The sequence below is a fragment of the Echiichthys vipera genome, assembly GCF_963691815.1.
Source record: "Echiichthys vipera genome assembly, chromosome: 20".
NCBI classification, from domain to species: Eukaryota; Metazoa; Chordata; class Actinopteri; order Perciformes; family Trachinidae; genus Echiichthys; species Echiichthys vipera.
Window position 1 is genome coordinate 4,043,155 of NC_139845.1, and position 22,170 is coordinate 4,065,324.

Consider the following 22,170-nt stretch of genomic DNA (forward strand, 5'->3'; position numbering starts at 1 on the left):
GAGTCCAGAGGAGAGGTCTTCAAACATCTTCAGGAGATATTAAGTTTACAGAAAAGCTGAGTGTTCAGGAGTCTCACTGAGGTTTTTATATAAAATCTTTATTTTAAAATTACTTTCCAACATCGTATTAACAGCAAACACTCGCTCAGTTTTCAAACACATGGAGAAATTTAACATTTTTTAGAGAGTTTGTTGATTTTTGATGAGTCCAATATCGACGATGGCTGAAGAAAGAAGATGGAAAATGCTAAAAACAAACATTAAAAGTGTCTCTAGTCAAGTTTTAGTCCAGTTTAATTTCAGTTGGAAGGGATGTCAATGTATTAAGTGTTAATTTATGAGTCAGTTCAATAAAAAGGTAAAACCAGTTAGTTAGTTTTCTGCTTTGTAAGTTAACTAATGCTCTTTAATTAAGTATTTCTTATCCGATTACTCAAATACTCGATTACTAAGATGATTGTTAGCTGTAGCCTCTGGACACGGTTTCATATAACCATCGTTTTATGTCTTTTTTTTCTTTATCGAGCTGTTTTTCATCTCTTAGTTTGAGCGGATTGAGGATTAACTTTCCTAAAAGTGTCTTTAGATGATCACAGGTGCTCGGTTCACCTCTCAGGTCGTTAGTGGGAGCGTTAGCAACATCCGGGCGTTTGCTCCGGACGCGAACACCAACTTAAAACCTTCAAAAATGTCAAATCCAGAAGCACCGCGGACTCCCTCGCCCTGTAGCTGCCTCCGTTAGAAGCTTGAACCGTCCAATTTGTTTTTAAAAAGCCTACATTTAGTTTCCTGACGTAGTCCATCGTCATCATCATCATCATCATCATCAGGTCTCCCATCCCTCCAGGACGGGCAGGAACGGCAGGTCGGTGCTGCCCAGGTAGGTCCTCCCTCTGTGCTGGAAGACGTCGCTGACGGCCCACGTCAGGCGGCCTTCGGGGTCGTGAAGCGTTCCCACGATCTCAGCGTCCGGTCCCAGCTCCAGGACCAGAGCGTAGCGCGGCAGCAGGGCGCCGTACCAGCTCAGAGGAATCACCTGGGAACACGTAAACAGTCAGATTAATATATTTACAGTTCATCTTAATGATTAATCCTCTTAGCAGCGACTATTTTGATAATCATTTCAGTCATTTTTCAAGAAGAAACGTCAAATATTCAATGATTTACTTACAATGGAGCATTGTTTATTATCGGATCTTAAATTGAATGTATGTGAATAACACTCGCATCCTTTACATTACTCATTTTTGTGTCATGACTCTATTTAAGCACCTTAATACAACTTAATACAGTCCGGTCACATCTTCAAATCTTTGTTTTAAATAAAGTTTTTTGGCTGAACTGAGCTGAAAAACAGTTTCTCCGTCAGTGTGACCTCAGCTGACGTTTCCCAGAGTTCACCGGGAGTTTAAACCTGTTCCTTCCAAGTGTGTGTGTGTGTGAGCGCATGTGTGTGTGTGTGTGTGTGTCTGTCTGTGTGTGTGTGTGTGTCCTACCCCCTGTCCTTTCCGATTTCACACTATCTAGTCTCAGTGCGGCCGGGAACAAAGCCTGCTAAAGTGATTCTCTCCTGATTGACGGATGAGATAATTGTGAATCGCACATTGTTCCAAAAGCATCATGGGAAAGCAGATTTGGCTTTAAGTGCTGATTAAACTGCACAGCCTCTCACTTTCCGGGAACTATATTTAATTGCATCTTTGCCCGTCTACATTCGCAGCACTTCAGAGTTCAGAGCAGTGTTTGTCTGACCACCCTAGCGTCGCTTGTTAAACTCTTTTTAGCTCTTATTTACAATAATCTAACGTGCATTAAATCAGTTTTTACTACTTTGGATGCAGCAAAAAAAAAAAACACACAAGAATCAGATCTGTTCTTGACTGAAGTCCACTTTTGTTGACTAATAACAGGATTTCAGGATGTTCGTCGCTCTTTTCTTAAGCACTAACCACTTAAATAGGATATATAAGGCGGTGATTCCCCACCAGCGTACTTGTGCTGTGGCCAAAGTTTACTTGAAAAGATTATGAAACAGCTCAACTAATTTGAAAAACTATACACAGCATATTATGATTTGAATAAAAGAATCAACCTTACTACAAGTTGTAAAACAAGAGTGTGTGAAATCTAATTAGCGAGCGAGCACAGAAGTTTAAACAGGTAGCTTAAAGCAATGAAATCAAATGATGATTGGCTAATAGTAGCTATCGGCTAAATGGTCAAATTTAGCTCAAAGTAATAGATTAACGGTTGAAATAGTTAGCTTGACGTACAGTGGCTTAAATGGTTAGCTTAAACTACTGACTAAAAGAGTTGGCTATTGGCTAAATGTTAAAGTTAGCTAAATGTAACCAGTTAGTTAGCTTAAAGTATTGCATAAGCAGCTCAAATGGTTAAAGTACGGACTAAAACAGGTAAAGTAGTTAGCTTAAAGTAACAGATTAATGGCGGAAATAGTTATCTTAAGGTATAGTGACTAAAATGGTTTAAGTACAGCCTAAAGGAGTTCAAATAATTAGCTAAAAGTAGCTATTGGCTAAATGGTAAAAGCAAGCTTAAAGAAATGGATAATAGTTAGCTTAAAGTATAGCGTTTAAGCAGCTTAAGTGGTTAAACTACTGACTAAAAGAGTTTGAATAACTAAATAAAAGTAGCTCCTCGCCGTAAACACTGGAAGCTGCTGGTCGTCCACATTAACATCAATGCTGTCAAAACATCCTGGACCACACTTCAGTCCTTCACAATAAAAGCACACACTTTTACAGCTCCAAAATAAACCGTAAAGTCTTCTTAATTTCCATTATTAATGTAAACCACCACCAGGGCCGCTCAGGCTGAGCGTCGGCCAAACGTTCTAACTGCTTTCTCTCATCAAGGTCACTTTCCGTTACTAATCTGACATTTAAACGCTCATGTACAAATATTAAATTTCACTTGTAGAATCTTAGAAGTGTGTAAATTAATTCTACTTGCACTTCGGTGGCGATCGTCAGGTAAAAGCACCACGAAAAGACCGGAAACCACGGCAGACCAGAGCTGTCCGGAGAGGGCTAAAACTAGCGAACGGCGTCCGACTGGTGACACAATTACCTCACTTTTGACTCGATGTAGGGGGTACGTGAGTTCATTTGAAGGAGGTATCGAACCCAAAAACAGGTGGGAACCAGAACACATAAGAGGACACTGACCTTGGCAAGGAAGCGTTTGACAGCCGGGTACGGGGCGATCATGTCCAGGAAGGGAGGCGTAAACTTTCGGAATCGCGTCGTCGTTATGCCAACCAGGAAAGATCCGTGGTCGCTAAGGCGGATGTTGTCGGGGTAACCGATCATGTTGTCCATGATGATCTCCTTGGTGCCAGCCTTCGGGCCCTTCAGCCAAAATCTGACGGCAGACAGAGTGTGAGCTGTTCATCTTATCGTGAGTGTGTGTGTTTGTATGTGTGTGTGTGTGTGTGTGTGTGTGTGTGTGTGTACCTCAGTATGCGTCCGATGCTCGTCTCTGCCAGCAACAGGAAGTGCTCGTCAGGCGACAGGGCGATGCCGTTGGGCATGTAGAGAGAGTCCAGCAGGACCTTCACACTTCCCGTCTCTGGGTCGTAGGAGAGAAGACGACCGAGGCTGTTCAGCTCGATCACCTGAAACATCAAACACGTTTAGCATAGCTTTAGCTTAGCATAGTTAGCCTACATTTTTATTGAGGTTAATTCTAGGTTTGTATAGTTTCGTAGTTTGATATATTTTAATATAGCCTTACTTAGCATAGTTTAGTTTGACTTATTAGTTCAGTTTACCTTAGGATGGTTTTCTTTAGCTTCTAATCTGGTTTAACTTTTCAGTAATATTTAGCCTGGCATAGTTTTGTTTAGCTTTTAATTTAGCTTAGCATAGTTTGGTTTTGCTTTAAATGTAGTTGTTTAGCATACATTTTAGTGTAGTTTATTTTAGCTGCATATAGTTTCGTAGTTTGGTGTATCTTTTTAGTTCAATTTAGTTTAGCATAGATTTACTTTTTAACTTCAGTTTAGTTTCTTAGTTTATCCATTTAGTTTAATTTAGCCTTGCTTAGCATTGTCTAGTTTGACTTATTAGTTTGGTTTAGCTTAGCCTACTTTTGTTTAGCTTCTAGTTTGGATTAGCGTTTAGTTTAGTTTAGCTTCTAGTTTGGATTAGCGTTTAGTTTAGTTAAGCTTCTAGTTTGGTTTAGCTTAGCAAAGTTTTGTTTAGCTTCTAGTTTGGATTAGCTTTAGTTTAGTTTAGCTTCTAGTTTGGTTGAGCTTAGCATAGTTTTGTTTTGCTTTTCATTTAGCTTTTAGTTTAGTTAATTTTAGCTTGGCTTAGCATAGTTTTGTTCAACTTCTAGTTTTGTTTAGCTCTTGTTTAGCTTAGCATGGTTTTGTTTAGCTTCTAGTTTGGTTCGGCTTTTAGTCGAGATTCGCTTAGCATGGTTAGTTTAGCTACTAGTTTAGTCTTTTATAGTTTTGTTTAGCTTTTAATTTGTACTCAAAAGAATGGTGCAAATGTAACAAACCAATATCCCCCCCTGAATCAAATCAATTAAGTATTTCTACTATACTCTCGTAGACGATGCCAGATTTCTTCTTTAGGCGGAAGTTAGTGGAAATAATCAGACTTTAAGAGTAGTTTAACAGAGTTTAAGTTCATGTGCCTCTCCTTGAGTCTTTGAGTCCTTTTTAGTCAAATGGGCCGAACAGACGGGTAAAAAGAACAAGCCTGAGTGTCCTTGTGTTAGTCAAAGGGCTTCTGTTGCCTAGCAACACTAAAAAAAAAAAAACTTGAAGGACTCGTTAGCTTCAGCTTCTCTTTTGCTGGTAAAAAGACGCCTGCTGCTCTTTTCAATCCCTTCATTTTAGATACAAATGAGCCGACTAGAAGTTCTCTTTAAGGCTAATTGACCCTGAAATGACCCCGTGTTGCCCTTCTTTCACCTCCAGTTTGACGTGTCGCCGCCCCCAGCGACTGGACGAGTCGGTGAAATAGATGATGCCGGTTTGGGAGGAAATCTCCAGGCCGTTCAGGAAGGCAAAGGGAACGCCGTCCGCACCTGAGGAACACAGAAAACAAGTGAAAAACTGAAAAATAAATGAGTTTACAACTTAAAATGACGAGTTTACCTTGTGAATTAGCCAGCAGCAGAGTCTTCTCTCCAGTTTTGGGGTTGACGCTGTGCAGCCCGAAGTACGAGTCAGCGACTATCAGCTGGCCGTGCCGATCCAGACGAACGCCGTGAGGACGACCGCACACGAGCTCAAAGTCTGTACTGCTGCCTACACACACACACACACACACATACACACACGTTTAATGAGTGACAACATGTTACAAACTCAGAACTCAAAACTACGGAGGCCCATTTTTGGCCAATTGGATGAAAAAAGATCCATAGACTAAGTATGTCAAAATGAGGGCGGCACGGTGAGGTGGTGGTTAGCACTGTCGCCCTAGAGCAAGAGGGTTCCTGGATCAAATCCCGTCTGGGGCCCTTCTGTGTGGAGTTTGCATGTTGTCCCCGTGTCTGCATGGGTTTTCTGCGGGTTCTCCGGTTTCCTCCCACAGTCCAAAGACGTGCAGGTGTTCGGTTCATTGATGACTCTAAATCACCCGTAGGTGTGAATGGTTGTCTGTCTCTGTTCGTCTCTATGTGTCCTGTGATAGACTGGCGTCCTGTCCAGGGTGGACCCCGCCTCACGCCCGATGTCAGCTGGGATCGGCTCCAGCCCCCCGCTAGGGATCGACACCGACAGGGACAAGCGGTTGAAGATGAATGAATCTCAAAATGAGGTATTACGAGGTGAGATACAAACTCATTAATCTGAGAAATCTGTTATGAGTTCTTTCTTCATCACATTTTCCGTATGGGATGAAAAAGACATTTCTTCATCTATTGGACTTACAACCAAACCACAGTATGAACAGAAACTTAACTGCTGATATAAAGGATCAATAACGCTTCATTCAACAAATACCCGACTCCCAAATTCAACTGTGAGCTTGAAGGAAAGCGTTAGAAGGAACAAACACAAACCACATTCTGGGAGATCCTGTCCCATGTGTGTGATGAGGCTGAGGCTGTCATCAGGACCGATCCTCCACAGCTTCCCGTCCACTGTTCCCGTGTACACGTTGCCTGAAACACAACGAGGACAGGTGATTTCTGTGAAACAGCATTCACACCAGGATCTCGTCTCTGTTTTTTGCTGATGATGTGGTCCTGATGGCGTCGTCGGTCAGTGAGCTTCAGCACTCACTGGATCGCTTCGCAGCCGAGTGTGAAACGGCCGGGATGAGGATCAGCACCTCTAAATCTGAGGCTGTGGCGCTCAGCAGGAAACCGGTGGATTGTTACTCCAGGTAGGGAATGAGTCCTGACCCTAAGTGAAGGAGTTCAAGTACCTCAGGATCATGTTCACGAGTGAGGGGACGATGGAGCGTGAGTTTAACCGGAGAATCGGAGCAGCGGGGGCGGTGCTGCAGTCGCTTGTGACGAAAAGAGAGCTGAGGAAGGCAAAGCTCTGGATCTACCGGTCAATCTTGGTTCCTACCCTCACCTGTGGTCATGAAAGCTGGGTCAGGACCCAAAGAACGAACTGGGGGATCCTGAGGCGTTCCCAGGCCAGTGTGGAGATCTAATCTCTCCACCTGGTCCTGGGTCTTCCCCGAGGCCTCCTCCCAGCTGGACGTGCCTGGAACACCTCCCTAGGGAGGCGCCCAGGGTTCATCCTTACCAGATGATCCTGAACCACCTCAACTGGCTCCTTTTAACACAAAGGAGCAGCGGCTCTACTCCGAGTTCCTCACGGATGCTGAACTTCTCCCCCTCTCTCTAAGGGAGACTCCAGACCCCCTCCTGAGGAAACACATTTCAGACGCTTGTACCCGTGACCTGGTTCTTTGGGTCCTGACCCAGCTTTCATGACCACAGGTGAGGGTAGGAACCAAGATTGAGCGGTAGATCGATTTGGATTCAAAGTTCACATAAAAATCACGCTCACCCTCCTCATCTGCAGTGAAGGATTCTGGTCCGTGTAGTTTCCCAGTAAAGAGCCTGCGGCCCTTCTGCAGCCGCGTGTTGACGGCCAGCGGTCCCTCGAGGGCCGGAGGAGGCCCCTTCAGTCTGCAGGAACATAGTTCATTACACCATGTGCTATTATAACATGTACATGGAGCCGCTGAATGTTCTCATGTGTCCAGGTCGTCGTTCTCCTCAAAGCTATTTCAGTCAAAAGCAACTGGACTTGGTTATTTGTCTAGGAAGACGTTTCACATCTCATCCAAGAGGCTTCATCAGTTCATGTACGTATCTGACCAGGCTGGGACTGGACCAGGACCAGGACCAGGACCATGCTGGGACTGGACCAGGACCAGGACCAGGACCAGAACCAGGACCAGGACCTGGACCAGGATGGGACTGGACCAACTAACTAAATAAAAAAAAATAGAAGCCATCCACGCAAAAGTAGAGAAACCATCCCTGAACAGAGGAGGAGGTCTGAGACGCCACTTCTCTCCAGTTTACAATGCTGCCCTTTCATCCCTTCATTCAACAATCCAACCTCAGAGAACAACTGTTCACAAACGTCCTCCTGTGACTCCAACGACTGTCGTTAAGACTCAATAGAGCACTAACAAAGTCCAAACCAACTTCCCACCAACGACTGGACCAGGACCAGGACCAGGCTGGGACTGGACTGGCACTAAAGAAGTCCAGACCTACTTCCACCAACAACTGGACCAGGACCAGGACCAGGCTGGGACTGGACCAGCACTAACAAAGTCCAAACCTACTTCCACCAACGACTGCCACTCTAAGGACGGTCGTCGGCACTTGGAGCAGAAAGGGTTCCAGTGACATCATCGGCCTTGTGAGAGGTTAAATACCTGGATCTCCACACCAGATAGTTGGACCAGTCCCAGCCTGGTCCTGGTCCAGTCCCAGCCTGGTCCTGGTCCTGGTCCAGTCCCAGCCTGGTCAGATGCGTACATGAACTGATGAAGCCTCTTGGATGAGAGGTTGCTTCTTCTGAAAGTGTTTTAAGGGTCTTCTGTGTCCGTGTGCGTACTCACACGTGTGGTCTGGGGTCGATGGGAGAGGGCAGCAGGTAAACGCCAAACACCACAGCGAGCAGAGCCGCCACCAACGACCTCTTACCCAACCTGACAGAGCACAAACAACAAACGTTGCATCTTTTTACAGTTGTTTCGTGTCTGTGATTGTTTTATATTTAGGTTTCATTACTTTTGCATCTTTTTGCAGTTGTTTTGTGGCTCTTTGCAGTTGTTTTGCATTCATTTTTATTATTTTTGCATCTATTTACGATAGTTTTGCATCTTTTTGTGTCTCTTTGCAGTTGTTTTGCATGAATGTTTAGTATTTTTGCATCTTTTTATTGTTGTTTTGCGTCTCTTAAGTCATTTTAGGTCGTTTGTAGTCGTATGTTTATGTTATTGCTAGTTCTGTATGTATTTAAAGTCATTTTGCGCCTCTTTGTGGTCAGTGTGCATCTATTTTTCGTAGTTTCATATTTCGGCGTGGTTGTTTTTTTTTTTACAGCAACATTTTGTGAGTGCAGGAGGCTCATTCATTAATCCACCTGTGACTGTGTGTAAAAAAGTGTAAAAACAAAAATATCTGCATTAAAAACAACTAAAAAAAGAAAGCCTCAACTTTGTAAAATTACCTTTAAAGGATCTATTTCCTGCACATTTCACCGTTACTCAAATATTATATCTTTGTACAAGCTGCTAGATTAAAGGACTCTGTCGTTTCTGGGGTTAATAACTCAACAGCGTTGCGTCACACATGTTGACGTGACCTTTGACCTGTGCATGTCTCACACGTTGTCACACAGACTGTGACCCCATCGGTCCGAGAGTCAACACTCAAGACAATAAATGACGCAGTCAGCACATTCACTGCAGGAGGCTTTCATCCTTAAAGGTGGAGGAACTCCTCTGGACACTTCTTTGTTTCCCCCTTTTAGACGAATAATTATTATTATTATTAATATTATTAGCAATAGAATCACTGTTAACTAATTAATAAATGGCTGTTTATTAATTCTTTGTTGTCTTTCTCTTTCTCTAATTATGTTAATTAGTTTTGCTTTTAGTTTTAGTGTGTTTTTCTCTTTATTTTCTATTATTATTATTTATTTTTTTACCCTATCTTCTCGTGTTACATGTTATTTGGTTACTTGTTGTTTTGTTTTTTTGTTATTGTGATCGTGTCTGACGTGGGTTGTTGGGAGGGATAACAGGATTCATGTTGGGGTTTTTCTGTTTTTGTCTGGGTTTTATTTTTATTTTTTTCACCTTAAAGCAAACGTACTGTACATGTGTTTTACCCGTTTCTGTATTCTGGTCATATTTTGTATTATATATATATATATATATATATATATACATACATATATATATATATATATATATATATATATATATATGTATATATATATATATATATATATATATATATATATATATATATGTATTAACGTACGTGTATATATGTATATGTATTAACTTCAATATTTTTGTTATATATCAACATTTTAATATTTTATTATATATGTATATATAAATTAAATGTAATATATTATGTATATATATATAGTCAATATATTTTATTATAATATATTTTAATTTCCCGATATTTATTATTTATATATATATGTCTATATACATTTCAATAATTTGTTCTATCTGCAAAAATCAATAAAAAAAATAAAAAAATAATAAAATAAAAAAGCAGCAGTCAGAGGTTCAAACATGACATCTGGACTCTTTCATTATTCTGGGGAGAAATCTGCACAGGAAACCCTAAATGGCGCCGAGTGAGTGAGAAACACTTTCCTGGTCTCATGAGCCGCCCTCACACATCTGCTGTCTTTGGAAACAACTTTGACTAAAACTCATCTCCCTCATCTTCAGCCTCTTATCCGGGGTCGGGTCTCGGGGGCAGCAGCTTTAGCAGGGGACCCCAAACTTCCCTTTCCCGGGCCACATTAACCAGCTCTAACTGGGGGAACCTGAGGCGTTCCCAGGCCAGTGTGGAGATCTAATCTCTCCACCTGGTCCTGGGTCTTCCCCGAGGCCTCCTCCCAGCTGGACGTGCCTGGAACACCTCCCTAGGGAGGCGCCCAGGGTTCATCCTTACCAGATGATCCTGAACCACCTCAACTGGCTCCTTTCAACGCAAAGGAGCAGCGGCTCTACTCCAACTTAAATTCAATTAAATTCAAAGTCAGATTTGCGTTAGTTAGTCCGTGAATATGAACTTTCAAATGCTCTTCCAGTAAAAGTATAAAACGGATTTAAGTGACTTTATCAGGCGAACACTGTGCTGCAGAAACAAGCATTTGACACATTTCTGCAGTGTGTCCCTGGCAGATGCATCATTAATAAAATAAATGGATAAATACCTGTTTTGGCACCTTGTAGCAAGGCAGACTTTAATGCAAAACCATAACTGGAACATGCATATACAAGGAAACACATAAGAGTTTATATAAAAGTGTCAAAATCAGGAAGCAGGAATCTGTTTTATTTGTTTATTTTTAATTTAATTTAGTCAATGTACTAAATCTGCTTTTTATTTATTTATTTTTAATTAATTTACCTGCTATGTAAAGTGTCCTGGGATACCCTTTGTTATGATTTGGCACTTAAATATAAATATAAATACAACTGAATTAAACTGACCCTTGCAGATCATTAAAAAATGTTTTAAAGATGTTATTTTGCATCTTTTAAGCCAAACTTTAATGCAAAACCATAACTGGAACATGCATATGTAAGGAAATACATAAGACACACATTATCCTGGGATAACCTTTGTTATGATTTGGCTCTTAAATATAAATATAAATACAATTGCTTTGAATTATCCCTTGCAGATGCATCATTTATAAATAAATAAGTGTTTTAAAGATGTTATTTTGCATCTTTTAAGCCAAACTTTAATGCAAATCCATAACTGGAACATGCATATGTAAGGAAACACATAAGAGTTTATATAAAAGGTGTCAAAATGAGGAAGCAGGACTGTGTTCGGGTCAAATTCAAAGTTTATGCAACCTCCTGTCCGCCCACACGTGCGGAGTAACTCTGAATAACCCGGCTGTTGACGTTTGATTTAATAAAAATAAAAGCTTCTTGGTGCATTTTAACAAAGCCGAATTAAAGTGTGACCCTTAAAGGTTCAACAGAGACCTTTAATTGCTCTTTATTAGGACGCCGCTGCGCTCAGAACAACAATTATCGGGTTTTTAAACGCGGTTCGGCGGCGCAGACGGAACCGGCTCACTTCCGGTGTTTGCACAGAGAAAAGTATTAAAAACATTAAAAAGTGTCAAACTTACATTGTTGCGTTTTTCTCTCTGCTGCAGACAAACAGGTCCGACCGCAGGAGCGCGAGCGTGAAACTCACCGGGGTATCAGAAAGGGCATTAGGCGAGGACTTTCAAAATAAAAGCGCATTGGCGTTTCCGGTCCATTTGTGCGTCTTTTCTTTACCATTAACCACAGATGGGATTTAAATACAGGAGGTGTCGGTGTCACTTTGGAGCTTTGGGGGGAAATTAAAGCTTTTCAGGACAATAATTATATAATTAATTAATTAATAATAATTAAATTTGTAGCAAAAGACGTCATTTCCTGTTATGAAAACAAAAACAAAACAATAAAGTGGATTAATGTCAATTTATTAATTCTCCAAGGAACATTTCTGATCCATAAAACTAAATTCTCAGCCAAACTTTGATTATTTTGAGTCTATCCACATTATTAATAATAATAAAATGACTTAAACCGCTGATAGGTTACAAGACTTATTTAAGGAAATGTAAAACCGTGATAAAGTCCACTTTTTTTAATTTAATTTCATTGTATTTATGTATTTATTGTTTTATTTTAATGTGTATTCAAACTCTCTCTCTCTTCCTAAGTTTACTTGTGTTATGTCAGTATAATTTAAGGACGTAATGTTCATTAAAACCTTTTTTTTCTGCCAATTTTTTCTACAAATGTTTGCGTTATATTTGTGAAAATGTGCAAATACAGTTAAAAAAAGACCTTTAATATATATAAATCTCTTTTATTTTGAAGGAGCAACTTCGCAGAAGGGAACCTCCTTCATGTGAGCATTTAAATGTTAAAATAAACTGTTTAAACTTACTTTACTGAGTGAAATAAAAGCTTCTTTTGACCATTTTACTGTTGCACATCACTCAAATCTTTATTTTTGGGCCCTGCTGAACTTTCCCACCTTTATACTGAACTGTGGGAATTTAGAGGCTACACTTTTATTAGTTATTTAGAAATGTGTCCACTGCAAATGCAATCTGAGCTTTCCCTCAGGTAATCCAGGGATTAATGTTGGATTAGTTTGATTTCTTTGTACACTGCTATAAAACAAAGGGCACAAGATTCAGTGATTGTGCAGAACGTCACATCTTAGTGACCTTGGTCGACTGAATAAGCTCTTGTGTCGTGTGTTGTGTCAGTTACACGTTGTTGCTGTTGTTTCTGTGTGCACACTCGGCTTTAAAGACCTTTTGCATTTCCACATGTGGAGTGAAAGAGTGGAGCAGACGAGAGGAGGAGCTCAGACGACGTCCAACCATGAGCAAAGTCCAACAGCAGCACAAACTGATGGTGTTTACAGGGTGCAGGGAAGAAGAAGAGGGGTCTGACAAACACTAAGGGTCTCACAGTTTGTCGTACTTGTCATTTATTTATTTACACAAGTGGTTATTGTGTTTGTTTGTTGGTTATTGTTGGTTTTGTTGAGCGTATTAAAATAAACAGGATACACAGGAAGGAGTTCAAGTACCTCGGGATCTTGTCCACGAGTGAGGGGACGATGGAGCGTGAGTTTGGCCGGAGAATCGGAGCAGCGGGGGCGGAGCTGCAGTCGCTCTACCGCACCGTTGTGACCAAAAGAGAGCTGAGGAAGGCAAAGCTCTGGATCTACGGCTCAGTCCTGGTTCCTACCCTCACCTGTGGTCATGAAAGCTGGGTCAGGACCCAAAGAACCAGGTCCAGGTCCAAGCGTCTGAAATGTGTTTCCTCAGGAGGGGGGCTGGAGTCTCCCTTAGAGAGAGGGGGAGAAGTTCAGCATCCGTGAGGAACTCGGAGTAGAGCCGCTGCTCCTTTGCGTTGAAAGGAGCCAGTTGAGGTGGTTCAGGATCATCTGGTAAGGATGAACCCTGGGCGCCTCCCTAGGGAGGTGTTCCAGGCACGTCCAGCCGGGAGGAGGCCTCGGGGAAGACCCAGGACCAGGTGGAGAGATTAGATCTCCACACTGGCCTGGGAACGCCTCAGGATCCCCCAGTTAGAGCTGGTTAATGTGGCCCGGGAAAGGGGAGTTTGGGGTCCCCTGCTAAAGCTGCTGCCCCCGCGACCCGACCCCGGATAAGAGGCTGAAGATGAGATGAGATGAGATGAGGATACACAGGAAGTAAGAAAACCTATAATGCTAGATACGAAGTGGAGAAGGGGAAGGAAGTTTTATTGACTCGTGCTTCAAGTGTAATATGTTTTTCACGTGTTTGAAATAAAGCATTCATTCATTCATTCAAAGTGGAATTAGATTAAATACCAAGAGGGCTCCCACACCTTCTTAAACGTCACATTCAAGGGCGTTTCAAGGACTTTCAAAGGTCCAGTTTCCTGTAATCCAAGCACCTGACAGGTCACGGTTTGAGACGTGGGTCGAGGTGAAAGACTGTTACAGACCTGAGGTCCTGCAGGTTTCTACAGACGCTCACAGACAACGATTAAGACGACAAGAGAGGCCTGAAGGTTTGTCCAGGAGCATCTCACTTTCTCCAGGTGAAACAAGGAACAACACCTGTATAAAACATTTGATTTTAGGAACCAAGACATAGGAAAAGTCCATTGTAGGATGTTGTTCAACCACTTGAACTCTTCCTGAATCACTGCATGACATGACCCAGCTGCAGGAGACGTGCTGCAGACAGCAGAACTATTCACTGAAGAAGTCATGTTAAAAGAAAATCTTTAGAGCTTTCATTTCAATTCTGGCACAAAAACACATCAGTTCGAGTACTTTAATGTCGATTTTCAAAAACTTTCAAGGGCTTTTTAAGGATTTCAAGGAACCGTAAGAAAAGCTGGGACGGTTTTGTTTTGGGAGATTACAGTCTGAGCTTTTATTTTGAAGGCAGCATTGGCAGCTACACACTCGCACGCACGCACACACACACACACACACACACGTCCACACACACACACACACGTCCACACACACACGTCCACACAGAGGGGAGGGGAAATAAGAGTTCAAACAGAGGACGGGAGGAGGAGGCGCCTCTGCTCCAGACTGCAGTGCTCTGCAAATATATATTTATATAAATAAATATATATATATATATATATATTTTCATTATATATTAATTTAATTTTAGATTATATAATTTTTTTCTTATGTCTTTGGTTATACATAATTAAAATAAATATATATACTTCTGGGAAAATGTGAGTGGATTTGGGAAACAAAGGCTTTTATGATGAAAATCAAAGAAAAGTTTGCTTTAAAAAAGTAAAGATGTTTTCTTTCAATCAAGTCATGAATGAATCCACTCACCTTTCCCCTGTCAAACATTATAACAACTATAAATATAAATAAATTAACACATAAAAGAATCCCTCTAACTCCAGAAAGTGCAGAAAATCAGAAGCAAAGCTGCAAAAGGTGCAAATAAAAGCACACAAACGTCCTTTAGTGGTTCTAATTCACCTTTAATAGATTTGACAGACGACAGCGTTTCTCCTGCGGAGGAAGAAGAAAGGACACTTTAGGAAACGACTTAGAGACAAAACACCAGACACGAAAGAGAGAGAGAGAGAGAGAGAGAGGGAGAGAGAGAGAGAGAGAGGGAGAGAGAGAGAGAGAGAGGGAGAGAGAGAGAGAGGGAGAGAGAGAGAGAGAGAGAGAGAGAGAGAGAGAGAGAGAGAGAGAGAGAGAGGGAGAGACTCCTGCAGGTGTGTGGAGCTCCAGCGTTCACACTTTCAGCCCTGTGCTGCTGTAAAAGCTGCTCCTGTCGACTTTATCTTTAATAAACTCGACGAAAACAAAATATCAATGAGAGGAAGAAGAGCTGAGACACAAGTTTGCACCTCACTGTGGTCGTTTTGAACCTCTGTGATTGTTTTACATTCATTTTGTATTTGTTTTGCATCAATTTACACTAATTTTGCATCTTTTTGTGGTTGTTTTGCATCTTTTTTGTGGTTGTTTTGTGTCTCTATACAGTTGTTTTGCATTTATGTTTATGATTTTTGCATCTATTTACGATTCTTTTGCATCTTTTTACAATCATTTTGCGTCTTTTGGTGATTGTTTTAATTTAATTTTTACAGTTGTTTTGCATCTCTGTGGTTGTTTTACATTTATTTTGTATTAGTTTAGTATCAATTTAGGCTGATTTTGGATCTTTTTTGTGGTTGTTTTGCATCTCTGTGATTGTTTTAATTACATTTTTTTCAGTTTTGCATCTATTTGGGGTTGTTTTGTGTCTTTTACAGTTGTTTTGCATTTAAGTTTATTACTTTTGTATGTCTTTACGATAGTTTTGCATCTCTGTGGTTGTTTTACATTTATTTTTTATTAGTTTAGTATCAATTTGTGGTTGTTTTGTGTCTTTTACAGTTGTTTTGCATTTACGTTTTTTTCTTTTGTATGTCTTTACCATAGTTTTGCATCTCTGTGATTGTTTACTATTAATTTTTATTAGTTTTGTATCAATTTTGCATCTTTTTTGTGGTTGTTTTGCATCTTTTATGTGGTTCTTTGGCGTCTCTTTGCAGTTGTTTTGCATTCATTCATTATCATTCATTAGTTTGCATCTCTTTACATTAATGTTTTCGGGGGCACCTTTGGGACGCCATATATCCCTTTAAAACGCCTGTTAAATAAAGTTTGAACATTCGAACACGGGCATTAAACACAAACTGTCTGAATGTTTTTGTTTTCTTGAACAACCTTAAACAGAAAACCTGTGAATAATTAATATTATATATTATAAACACTTATAAATCAACACTCGGGCCCAAAAACATGAATGATGTCATTAATAATCCTCAGCAGATCCGACAGCATCTGGAAAAAACATTAAACATTTTAAATACAATTAAAGTTTATTTCAAAATGCCGTCCGACCCCAAGTTTTATCCACGTTAATAATAATAATAATAATAATAATAATAATAATAATAATAATACCAAAGCTTTAAGCCCAGTGGTGCGTTCAGTGGAGCGCGTTCGTACACGGGAACACGCGCGAGACTCAAAACGTTTCACAGTTTACAGCAAAAACACAGAAAACACAGAAGCACGAGCGGAGCTTAACACACCCTTTCAAAATAAGAGAAGCGTGTGAACGTTAAGATAAAGTAAAGAGAGTAAAGATGGCGTCCGTTTTAAGAGGATTAGAAAATAAAAAAATAAAAATAAAAACCCGTTTTCCCTGAATTTAAAAAGTTAAAGTGCCCGAAAATGAAAAGATACGAGTCGTCCGGTGATGATGTCATTAAACAGCTGCGGTTGTTTATCGGATACACAAACAACAACAACAACAACAACAACAGCATCATGGCGTTAAGGGTCGTTAACCCTCTCTATGCAGACTTTTGCATCATTTAAATTATTTGTACGGAAGCACAAGAAGGCCAAAATAGTTTGAGTTTAAAAGCGACTGAAAGCCAAATTTATGTGGAATATTCTTTATTTTATGGGTTATTTTTATACGTTTAAGCCACTTTTATATTATTTATTTAATTTATATTTGTATTAAATGTTTTTCTTTCTCTTTGAGGCTTCAGATGAGTGACGTGCGTTTCTACCTGCAGGTGTATTTTATATCTTTTTACTTTTTCTGTGTCTGATTTATTTAATTTAATTTATTTTATTATGTTTTATTTGACTTTAATCTTTGAATCCTTAAAATATCCAATTAAATTTGAGCTGCGACAATAAATAAAATGTGTTTTACATATTGTATTTTATGTATCTTGTATAATATATATATATATTTAATTTGTGAACCCTAAAATTTAAGTTTTTTTATGTATATTTTTACTTTTTCTGTCTGATTTTTTAAAATTTTTATGTTAAATATTTCATTTTAATCTTTAATCCTAAAAATATCCAATTCAATTTGAGCTGCTACAATATATAAAACATTTTTCTTTAATATAAATATATATATTTTAATTTGTGAAGCCTAAAATTAAAGTTTTAACAGTGCGACACAACTTTAAGTGTTAAATTACCACCAAAAAAAGTAAAAAAAGATGTTAAATCATGAATCATGTGGTATTTAAATGTCAAAATTAAGTATTTAATTATTTATTTGTTGCATTTGCATAAAGTTAAGGCACAAAAACGTCACAGAATTCAACTTAACGTATAAAATTAATGGTCAAAATGTCACAATTAGGCGTTCAGTTGCTTGTAATATTCAAATAATTATGACCTTTAATCAAAAAAGGCTTCCTCAGCATTAACCCAGTGTTTAAAAGGAGAATAAACGAGGGTTAAAACCCCTTTAAATAAAAAAATCTACACTCTAAATGTTCCCCTTTGGGGGGAAAAGGCCGCTAAAATATATATTTTCTTGCTCCAGGCAACACCACAAAAATATCTTTGGTTATAACAACAACAAAAATAATAATTATAATAATCTATAAACTCAGTTTGACACAGAAGTGAGAACAGTGGCGGTGTCTGTCCACCGGGGGGCGGTGTCGCGCTTCATTCAGCGTCTGCAGCTCTGAACCACAGAGGAAGCGTTTTCTCCACCTTTGTGAAAACGACCCGTGATGAATCTGAACCGTGTGACTTTGAACGATTGTCTTTGTGTTTCGCGTTCACTCGCTTGTTTGTCGTTTACACAAACATCAGAGTTACAGCTGATTGGAAAAGCGACACAACGACGCTGAAGAACGCGCCTCTTTGGTCTCCGGGCCGCACGTACTTAAGACAACATTGCGTATTATATTTTTAAGGCAGCTATTTACTCGCAAAGCCTTCCCGTGAACCACTTCCTGCACAAAAACCTCAACTTTTACACTTTCTGTTGCACTTCCTGACGCATCTCTTTCCTCCTCTCTGTCTTTCTTACGCGGGGAGCCGACGCGCGGTCCTCAAGGTTAAGGTCACGCGGCGCTGTCACGACGGTCGTCCCCGCGTTTTTTTTCCTCCTCTCTGTCTTTCTTTGTGTCCCTCTTTCATGTTTCTGCTCGTTTATCCGTCTGACGCTGAACCGCGGGTTGGACGAGGAGGTCGGGGCTGCGCGCTTTAGCTCGAGATAAGAGCGCAGAGACATTTTGAAATGAACGTGCGCGGACAGACTGGCAGGAGAACGCCACACAATGCGGCTACTTCCTCCCTCTCCGCAGTTCTCTGCAGCCGTCAGCACATCGCCGACCTCCCTTTATCCTCGGCTGCGGACCGCTGGAGCGTCCGTTAACGTTGGGAGCGAACGCGCGGTCCTCAAGGTTAAGGTCACGCGCCGCAGTCACGACAGTTACGGTCGTCCCCGCGTCTTCTTTCCTCCTCTCTGTCTTTCTTTGTGTCCCTCTTTCATGCTTTTCGGACACTGAACCGCGGGTTGGACGAGGAGGACGAGGAGGTCGGGGCTGCGCGTTTAACACGAGATAAGAGCGCGGAGACATTTTGAAATGAATGCACGGGCAGGAGAACGCCACACAATGCGGCTACTTCCTCCCTCTCCGCAGTTCTCTGCAGCCGTCAGCACATAGCAGACCTCCTTCATCCTTGGCTGCGGATCGCGGGAGCGTCCGTTAACGCAGGGAGCGAACGCACGGTCCTCAAGGTTACGGTCACGCGCTGCGGTCACGACAGTTACGGTCGTCCCCCGCGTCTTCTTTCCTCCTCTCTGTCTTTCTTTGTGTCCCTCTTTCATGCTTTTCGGACGCTGAACCGCGCGTTGGACGAGGAGGACGGGGCTGCGCGTTTAACACGAGATAAGAGCACGGAGACATTTTGAAATTAACACGCGACGACCTCCTTTATCCTCGGCTGCGGACCGCGGGAGCGTCCGTTAACGCGGGGAGCGAACGCACGGTCCTCAAGGTTAAGGTCACGCTCTGCGGTCATGCCAGTTACGGTCGTCCCCGCGTCTTCTTTCCTCCCTCTCGTCTAAAGTTTCTCTTCTACTTCCTCTAAACTGCTCAGGCGACTTACAGAAGCCAGCGGACTCTCGCCGCGCCCTCCTCTGCTCGTTCAGGGTCAAAGGTCAGGGGGCGGGCTATCAAAAAATAAACTACACCGGCTTCAAATCCAACCAGTTCATCCTCGCTCACCATTCACAAACTTAACATCATCCGTTTTGACTCTTTGTTCCGTAGAAACCCTCCGTAGAGTCGGCGTCCGTCTGTTTTTCAGTCAACTTTCTGTTTCTCCGCGCGTTCGTCCGCAACTTTCAGTTTCAGGCTGATGCTCCGCGGAGTCTGAAGTGTGCCAACAATACCAGAACATCACAGCTGATTCATTAAATATGCGATATAAATGTAAGTAAATATAAAGTATGTATAATAATATAAAGTATGTATCGTAGAGGAGGATGCGGAACAGTTATAATCACAAGATTCATGAGATAAATTTGATTTTTCAGCTTTTTTATTTTATTTATAATGGATTTAAAACAGTTTAAATTGTAATTTTGGTGTTTTTCTGTTTACTAATGTGTCCGCGCATTAAATAAAAATAATAAATGTTATATTTATGAGAGACAGGCCGAAACATTAGTAACAGGAATATAAAATTGTTTTTAAAAATGTATTTAATTAAAAAAAAAATCCATTATATTATAAAATTAAAAGAGGAAAAGATTAAACATAATTATTATTAATTTGATAAATTGAGAGATTTGTTTTTACCTGAACCGAGCACATTTATATATTTATTTAATTAATTAATATTATTTTTAAAGCCCTTGTTAAGTTATTTCATTGTTGATTTTGCGTCTTTTTATTCTATAAAAAGCAGTAAAAATAAAGTAAAACGATAAAAAATAATAATATTTAAATACAAAAATAATCATTTGCTCTCTGGCACACTTGAGACTCCGTACGTCCTTCGTCACTTTCAGGCTAATTCATTAAAAACCGACTTCTTTCCCTCTAAATCCCCGTCACGTGCCGCTACAGCTGACGCTCACGTTGCGTCTTTACCTCCGGCGCGCTCTGGATAAACTATTCTCCGTGTCCGTGTCGACGAACGGCGTCGACGCTTCGCCTCTGTACGAAAAAACCAACAAAATAAGACTTTTTTTGTTTGTTTCGACAAAAAAAAACACTAAAAAAAAAGCTTCACCCATATAAATTAAGGAAAAAAATATGTACAGACCTTTTAAAAACTTATGGCCTTGAGTCTTTCACGAGTTCTGAAAGGATGAAACAAAGGGGTAATAGAGATGTGACGGAGCGAGAGAAGAAGGAGAGAGAGAGAGAGATGGATGAGTATGGCACAATGAAGCGACTCTTTGGTTGTGATCAGGCGGCGGTTTGAAGTCTTTAATCCAGGAGGAATCAAACCGCAGCGTCCCGATTTGGTCCGTTTATCCTCCGCTTGCGTTCTGCCAGTCCTTCTTCTTCTTCCCGTCTGTGTCATCCCTTCTTTCCCGGCGCTAGATCCTCCCATCTCCTCCTGCGTCCACATCTATCCGTCCGACTGTACACTGTCTTCGCCCTCCGTCCCCCTAGGGGGCAGTAGTCCCGTTTAAAGGCGTGCGGGGGCGCTCTAAGACGGCCCCCTGACCTCCCTCAGCGCCTCCTGCAGTCTCTGGCGGTACGCCTCGTAGCGGCGGAGCACCGTCTCCTTCTGCTCGTCCTCCTCCTTGTCGAGGATCCGCAGGAAGTTGCGCAGCTCGGGGATGGAGAACGCGTCCCACTGGGGAAGAGGAGCAGAAAACGTTGTTCAAGCGCCACATTTGAGCCTCAGGTCAAGTGTGGTCCTTACTTCCTTAAACCCTCTCATCAACATGGGAGTGGACGGAGATGCTTGTTGCTGCTGCGGCGCCCACTGGTTTCCCAAACTACGGCGCACGGTGGGGTCATATTTACCAGAACGTGCGCCCGTTAACTGAACCGAGTGGCGTGAAGTGGAATTTGCATTAACGCGTTATTATAAAGTCAACTTTGACAGCCCTACTTATAACATCTGTCACGTCGCTGCGGTCGTGAGGTAACGATCTTTACCACGTCTTTAACGGTGGCATTCATCCGTGCGGTCACGTGACGCCACCCTCGTGCGCGCCGCTGGTCACAAAAGAGATTAAACGTCTCGACTTCCTTGAGCTTCCTGAAACATCCGCTTACTTTGCAACATTAATGCCGAAATGCAGCGTGGGTAAATAAGCTGACAAACATTAGTTCTGCCACAGAAATGTGAAATATACACGTTAACAAATATTTACGTCTATTTGAACGTAATTAATCTATCACATTAAATAATTAACTATTTATTCTACACAGGACTTTGTAGTTTATGCGACAGATGCTTACGTTTACGAATGTGCAGATGAGGAAAAGGAGGAAGAAGTTAGAGGAAAGGAAGCGAAAGAAGGTGAAGAGAAGAGAATCTAGGTTAAAAAGAAAACGTGGTTTGGATTAATTAACACCTCACTGAACTTAACGCATGTTGGGACATTTAGGGCGCACTCACACTGTCCATCCGTACCGCGCTCCAGGACGTTTCACGGCTAAAGTCTAGTTTGTGTGACCAGTGTGAGTGCAACCGTACCGCGCCTATTTACAGCACGCTTGCCGTCCACGGCCCGTTTGGGAGAGGTGGGCTTTAGTAAAGCGTGTTTGCACATGTACGAGCACGAGCGTGCGCACGTGTACGAGCACGAGGCCTACGGCGGTTCTGAGGTCATTTCCTGTGCGCCTGTTGGGACATAGAAAAAAGAAGGAGGGACCATGCGCGGACATTTAAAACAATGGCGGTGAAAGGTTCACGTTGGTGTGATGCGGAGGTGGAGTGTTTACTGCAGATTTGGACGATGAAAAGATTCAAAAACAGTCGACAAGACGCACAAAAACTCAGAGGTCTACGGAAAGATCTGGAAACAAAGCCACGCATCGCCATGACGTCATCAAT

At 41.3% G+C, this 22,170-nt stretch overlaps 2 protein-coding genes across 2 annotated transcripts in view; both read right to left on the reverse strand.

Annotated features, from left to right (window-relative positions):
* Positions 1-826: 826 nt before the first annotated feature.
* Positions 827-11,445, reverse strand: LOC310962939 (adipocyte plasma membrane-associated protein; the record flags this gene model as incomplete). The annotated part of the gene is made up of 9 exons (XM_083935562.1): positions 11,381-11,445; positions 8,085-8,174; positions 7,013-7,134; positions 6,046-6,147; positions 5,135-5,287; positions 4,949-5,064; positions 3,477-3,637; positions 3,189-3,384; positions 827-1,036 (listed from the first exon to the last, which is right to left on the reverse strand). Coding segments are annotated over exons 1-9 (1,152 nt in total). The 5' UTR covers positions 11,383-11,445.
* An 8,492-nt stretch (positions 11,446-19,937) lies between these two features.
* Positions 19,938-22,170, reverse strand: part of rassf3 (Ras association domain family member 3) — a gene marked incomplete at its 5' end in the record, with an annotated part of 79,132 nt that continues 76,899 nt past the window's right edge. Inside the window, one exon of the mRNA XM_083935582.1 lies at positions 19,938-20,958. Coding sequence (XP_083791708.1) covers positions 20,809-20,958 — 150 coding nt within the window. The 3' untranslated portion in view covers positions 19,938-20,808. The remainder of the gene's footprint in view (positions 20,959-22,170) is intronic.